This window comes from Buceros rhinoceros, unplaced genomic scaffold, assembly GCF_000710305.1.
Source record: "Buceros rhinoceros silvestris isolate BGI_N320 unplaced genomic scaffold, ASM71030v1 scaffold20253, whole genome shotgun sequence".
NCBI lineage: Eukaryota > Metazoa > Chordata > Aves > Bucerotiformes > Bucerotidae > Buceros > Buceros rhinoceros.
Window position 1 is genome coordinate 16,706 of NW_010405789.1, and position 6,635 is coordinate 23,340.

Consider the following 6,635-nt stretch of genomic DNA (forward strand, 5'->3'; position numbering starts at 1 on the left):
AGAGCCTTCAATTTGTGTCTCGAAATGGTGCCTCAGTTTCCATTTGTTTCTTACCCAGAAAAGCAATTTTTGAAAAATACGTAAGTCATCAGAGTTACCACAGGAGCTGCATCGTTGGTCTTCACGCAGTTGTAAACTAATCTGATGACTGATAAGTGGGAGTGAGAGTCACATTGAGCCACTAAATACTTCTAACACAACTGGGACCAAGCTCTTTTGAGGGTACCGCTGTGCTTACAGGAGAGTACATCTTGACACGGGCACGTGAGGTGCGGTGCACCCGCCATCACCCGGCCCTCGGGCTGGTTTCTGTTGCTTGTACCGTGCCAGAAGATAATCCTGTTTGAGCCGACGCTTCATGTGCCTGCTGACTGCCATATGCTGGCTTTCTTTTCCAGCTCAAGCAATCTAGGGAATGAAATGAGGGAGAAACGATAGCTGTGAAGGCCAAGTAGTCTGCACCTGTTCACCTAAACCTTTCTAGCCTAAAAAAAAGGAGCCACTCAAAAATAACACACAGAGTCCATTCAGTAATGAAATCAAGTGTTTTCACTCCCAGCTGGGACGCTGTAGGACTAAATATTTGATGAAAACATGCAAGTTTTGCCCAGATGGTCTCCTAAGAGGACTCCTGAAATGATGATGACAAAGTGAGAACAAGTGACTGGTCTAGAGAGGTGTTTTGTGCTGTAATGTAAACAAGCGATGTGATCCTAACGAGCTCAGTGCTCTCAAATTGGCTTTTGCAGGATGTCTCCCGTGCCAAGCTGGCAGCGATAATTCCAGACCCTGTGGTTGCACCTTCCATTGTGCCTGTTCTTAAAGATGAAGTAGACAGAAAACCTGAATATCCAAAACCAGACACGCAGCAGATGATTCCATTTCAGCCAAGACACTTAGCACGTAAGTCAGCTCTCCAGTCACAAGAGGTTTTATTTCACCTGGCAGCGAGTTATTAACCTGTGTGTGTAGCAAACTTGATCACAGAGGCTTTCCTAGTCTTCAGTCATCTAAACATGTACTTAAATTTTAGGCTGTTATTTAATTGGACTGCTAAAGGCATATATATTCTACTTAATACTAAGGACACATGGAAATAAGTACCAGTAGTTCGAGGTCTGGTAAATGGCAATGAGTGGTTAAACACACTGCTCGTAGACTTCAGATCACTGACTAAACCGTGTGTAATCAGTGGAGGCAGAAGGGACAGGGCTGTAATTATTTGCACCATATAATAATGCTGCAAAAGCCATTCCAGTCTGGCGGTCTTGGCACTGGCTTCATACAGTTTCTCTTCCCACAGCTCCAGGTCTACATCCCGTCCCAGGTGGTGTATTTCCTGTTCCACCAGCAGCTGTAGTTCTCATGAAGCTCCTGCCACCTCCTGTTTGTTTTCAGGTTTGTTTTAATGAATTCTGTAAACTTCAAAAAGTCACAGAAGAGGTTGTGTTTTGACAGAGCTACAGTCTGTATCACTCCCCTGAAAATAATCTTCTAAAGGTCTTTTTTCTCTCCCCCCCCCAACAAATCAGGGTCCCTTTGTCCAAGTGGATGAGCTCATGGAGATATTTAGAAGATGCAAACTGCCAGACAGTAAGTTATTTGTTCACGCTGGAGTCCTGTGACATCTGCATCTGACTGTTTTACATATGGATATTGCTGTCTAAAATCCAGAGCTCATTTACAGATGTGTAGGTATTATTTAAGAGTGTACTGCCAGCTTGGCAGCTATGTTTGGAGGTTGGCATCTGCATCGGGACGTTTGTACATTTAACTGGGGGGAGAACAACAAAAGTCAAAAAGCTGAAAAGCACCAGCTGCTGCTTTAATGACATTTTGGTGGTAACTGCTGAAAGAAAGAAAGGCAGATTTTCAGAATTTCCTTCAAAGGAAGCGAGGCATTATTTCTAGCAGCACTGTCAGTTCACATGAAATGACAAATTGACAGCAGGGTGAGTTTGTTCCTGGGTGTAACTCAGAATGCACAGTGCTGCGGTGCGTGAGAACCATTCAGGAGCAGCAGTTTCTGGGCTCCTCCAAAGCAGGTACAGTTCTGAAACACTAAAACAGGACAGAGCCGTACTCCAGGCTCCATGTACACTACAGTAGAGGGTAATGCGCTGCTTTTCACCCCCTCTGGCAGTTTAAGGAGCAAATGATCAGAGAAAGCAAGCTAGGATTTAATTCATCTTAGAGTGAAAATAAACCAATCATTCAAATTACAGATGATATTTTTGAAGCGTCTCTGTTGATAAGCAGAAACGGACTCGCTGTGCAGCCTTTCTGATGAATCATGGACTAGTTAGTCTCCGCAGCAGGCTCTCCTGGTTGCGCTTGCAAATGATCTCAATGTGTGTGTGAAAGCAGCTCTCAGCTGAGGCAGCAGCATTTACTTTGTAATCAGCGTTTGCCATAGCTCGGAGTTTTAGACAGTCAAGGCTTAATTCTTAACTCAGGAGAAGAGGGTAGGAAAATGTCTCACGTTCCAGAAATCTGCATGATGTATCCCTCGCCTGTCTTGGTGTCTGTCCTGCGTGCATGGTGACTTCTAATCAGGAAATTTAGCTTCACAAATTAATAAAGCTTTTCCTCTTTCTAAAGCTGTTGATGAAGCTGTACGAATAATTACCGGCGGCCTACCTGAAATAGCAGTGGAAGGCAACGGACCTGTGGAGAATAACGCTATGCTCAACAAGGCTGTTAAGAGACCACACGAAGACTCTGATGACGACGAGGAGAAAGGATCTGTAGTTCCCCCCGTACACGACATTTACAGAGCACGACAGCAAAAGAGAATCCGGTGAAACGAGTCTGGGGTTCCGCTGTGACAGACAAAAGACTTGCATTGAGTCCGTCAGTCTCTTAAAAGTCAAGCATTTAAAAGGGACAGCTGCCAACAAAAAAAAAATCTTGAAAATGGTTTTGTTACTGTGGTGCCTCTTCTCCCCTATGGTTCTTGATCCGAAAACAGCCAGAACAACCTTAGAATGTGCTCTGAACAAAACTACATTTTTAAAACCAAAAGTGCAAAATGTCAAAACTGCATTTTGTTCAAGGGTGTTCACATCTACCACTTGAAATCTCGTGGGTTTTCAACAGTTTTATTTTAAAAACTGGATGGCTTATACTTGTGAAGCATTTTTAATTCACATTTTCTGGAAAACAGTTGTTCTCAGTTTGTTCATGTAGTGTCCTGCCTTATTGTCCGTTTTTATTTATGGCAGAATGTATGGAATCTGTTTTGTAGTTGAAAATGGAAAAAACATTCCTTTAAAATAAAAGGATATCCATAACCTCATGCCTCATTCTGGTTTTATTCAAACACAACAAGTTACTTCTTAAATACTACTCAGCCACTCAAAAGCAATGTTAGTAAGACCGTCACAGGAAACTGATCGGAGCATACAATTAGAATTAGCCGGGTTTCCATTTTTCTGGAGGATACAGCATACTTCTGCTTTTAATGCCATGACTGTGTGAAGATGACAGCATCGTAAGACAAACTCTGTATGTATCTCAGCTGTGGACTGTCCAGGGGTGCTGGCGAACACAGTCTGTTCCTGCATCACTGCAGTGCTCTGCCACTTCATGTACAAAGCTTCGTGTTAATGTAGTAGCTACGAACTTCAACCTGCTCTTTTCAAACAAGCTAACAGAAACACCACTGAAGTTTCAAAGCAGCTTCTGTGCGTACTTTAGATTTTAAGATTTTAACTTGTTAAGAAAGTTAACTTAATTGCCTGTGCAGACTTGTGCTCTGGTAAGACCGTAAGAACCCCCACGGACTACAGGAAATTCAGATCCTCAGACAAGCTGAAGAAGATCCTGGCCAGCAGCAGTACGGGTGAGTCAGGTCAGCGCGCCACTCTACCAGACTGAAAGGTGAAACAGCCTTACCACAAACAGCCACATGGAGGAAGGGGCTACAATGTCTTGTTTGCTTTGCCACTGAACCGTCTCTCCGTTTCTTTTAAAGAGGCTGTAGACAAACCCTGTCAACCACCATCACTAACGATTTTCCCCGGCTGCTTTCCTAATGGGATTTGCGCTTTCCTACAGTCTGTTTAGAACTGTGCTGTTGAAAGGTTTACAGCACCCACCTGAGGAGAGACTGGAGCCAGGTGTGGGTGCTGCACTTTTTTGGGTGAAGCCTTGGGCTCAAACCTCGGCTGCGAGGAGATGGGACTTACTGCGTCGACCCTGCAGGCACCACGCGTGCACTAGCAGCAGCACAACCCCCACCTCGATGTTTGCGTAAGCAGGAGCTGGCCGGCATGGACATCTGGACCCTGAAGTCCAGCTGGGAGCAGCAATCTCCCGGATTAAGCAAGTACGGTTTTGTCACTTGATAATGCCGTCCCGTTTGTTCTGACATCAGTCACACACTTCTCAAAGCCTAAGTATGGTGTTTCTCCATGATGATGTTCTTCCCCGCATTCCTGAGATCATCCCCTCCAGCATCTACATTTTTGTAGGAAGCATAATTCACAGGGGTCTTTAAAGGCAGCTGCTAGGCAATGTTGAAGTATAAAATAATAGCAGCGATTTCTAACTTCTGCAATTCTCATTTAACAAAAATGGGAACTGCTTTGTCTATGTTATTTTTTTCAGTATCTGTTAAGGATAATTTTTCTGGTGGTTGTTTTGATACGCAGACTGGTGAATTAATTTTTTGGAGCAGCAGAGGTATAGGCTGTGTTTTGAGGTGGCTCCTGCACTAATAACACAGTCCAGTAAGCAGATGCAGCAATCCTGAAGACCTCTGTAGTGTCCTTTGCTGATTTAAACAATGAAACAGACCACAGCAAGAACTGACTTGGGACTTTTTTTTTCCTAGCTAACCAACCTACTCCTTTCTGAGTTACCAAAGAAGGCTTCAGAGACAGACATCCATTTCACTATCATCTGAGCACAAGACAAAAATCACCTGTCTGAGCTGATCATCTCCTACAGGGTTTGGAGGGTTTTTTTCCCTTGGGGAAAGGGGTTTGTAAAGAAAAAGAAAAAGATTTGTTTTTATAGTTGCACAGGCTAATATGGAATAAAAGGTCTGTCTTATCCCACCTTCCTCCAAACTCAAAGTTAGTGCAGCTACATCGACACCAACATTTAAAGGAAAACTAGCAAGGGAAGCATCAACACGGATTTATAATCCAGTGCTTCCTTCCGGAAGTTCTGTTATTTGGGCTGACGAAGCGAGCAGTAAAACGAACCTGGGTGTTGGCAATAAAAGGACCCTTTTGTTTTCAGTAACCTGTTGGTGTTTTTTAAGGAAGACAATACATTCTGTATTTTGGATAGTCTCGTAGTTGGGACACTTACAGTTTATAACTATGAACTTTGCTTTTATAATATCCTCCACTCTTGGTTGCTGTGCCCAACTAGAGGAAGACTTCAAAGGTACTTACCTCCTAGCCGAGTCTGAAATTGCAGTAAGGCTGTAAGATCACTGAGCTCTTCTGTGAACACTTGTCTATACAACACACAGCTAATTAAATTCAAGACCTACGAATATTTTAAGTTTCAAGAATACCTACTACAAAGTGAAAAAAATGTGCTACTGAAAATATTCCCTGTATTTTCGAATGAACATTAAATCATTCACTTCTCACACTACATTAAAACCAGTTATACCTCCGACAGTGCTCTGCACTTCCTGGATATTTTTGAAGATGTGATTGAATATGCAACCATATCCAGTTGTAGTTTTAAAAAAAAGTGAAATTTTCAGTCTAAAGTTTCACACACTTTAACTCCACCTTCTGAAAATGACGAAAATTTACTTTTTAAAATTAGTATTTTGCATAAAAAGGCGTAAACTACTAGCAAAAAAAAAGGTAAGAAATGCCACTTTTATCAAAACTTTTTAGCTCTGCCCTTCTGAAGTCTTTACAAGAGATAAATACAGCTGCAATCTATAAGATTGCCACCTTTGTAAGTACTGTACATAGCAGAGGACAGTTACCCAATAACCAGAAAATTTGCTACAAAAATATATTATGTGTTTTGTAACATCTGCAGGTAAACAGCAAAAAAATGCTATTAAAAATGCAGTAAAATGCAGAAAAAACGAGTAGCCTACCATACGAACCATAACGTTACCATAAAGTGCTGTTTGGCTTTGTTTTTTGCCTGTTAAAAATTTTTCTTATCTAGAATTTTCGATTTCTTCTTAAGCCTTTTAAGGTTTTATTTTTTTTAAAGCCAAATCACCCCTCCTGGGAAGGACCATTGCTAATCTGCTCTGGATTAATTAAACTAAATTCACAGTAAATTAAAATGCCCTAAAATGAGCCACTTAAATACAAAATTTGGTTCTTAAACTTGTCCTATCTATCTAGCTCAAAAATCAGCTCAAAAATCTACCTATCTACCCTTGGCTCAAAAATCTAGAAACTGCAGCCAGAAAACTACCAAGCCATCTGCTCCCAGGTTGCACACGTACATTAAAAACGCATCTCTCCCCCATCATTTACCTCAGAACCCCTTTTGCATCTCACATATTTTCCTCATCAGTCATCACTAGTGCATTAACAGGAACCAGTATTTACATGGAAAGCTGTTTTCCTAGACAAATATTGGTGCAATTTTGTAAAATAGCCGACAATACCGTAGGGGTAACACACAAACTGGCT

The 6,635-nt window shown here is 41.9% G+C and overlaps 1 protein-coding gene across 1 annotated transcript in view; it reads left to right on the forward strand.

Moving 5' to 3' along the window:
• The window catches only part of CSTF3 (cleavage stimulation factor, 3' pre-RNA, subunit 3, 77kDa), a gene marked incomplete at its 5' end in the record, with an annotated part of 17,030 nt that extends 13,736 nt beyond the window's left edge, over window positions 1-3,294 (forward strand). The window contains 4 exons of the mRNA XM_010133869.1: window positions 750-903; window positions 1,304-1,398; window positions 1,533-1,593; window positions 2,602-3,294. Coding sequence (XP_010132171.1) covers window positions 750-903; window positions 1,304-1,398; window positions 1,533-1,593; window positions 2,602-2,804 — 513 coding nt within the window. The remainder of the gene's footprint in view (window positions 1-749; window positions 904-1,303; window positions 1,399-1,532; window positions 1,594-2,601) is intronic.
• Between the last annotated feature and the right edge of the window lie 3,341 nt (window positions 3,295-6,635).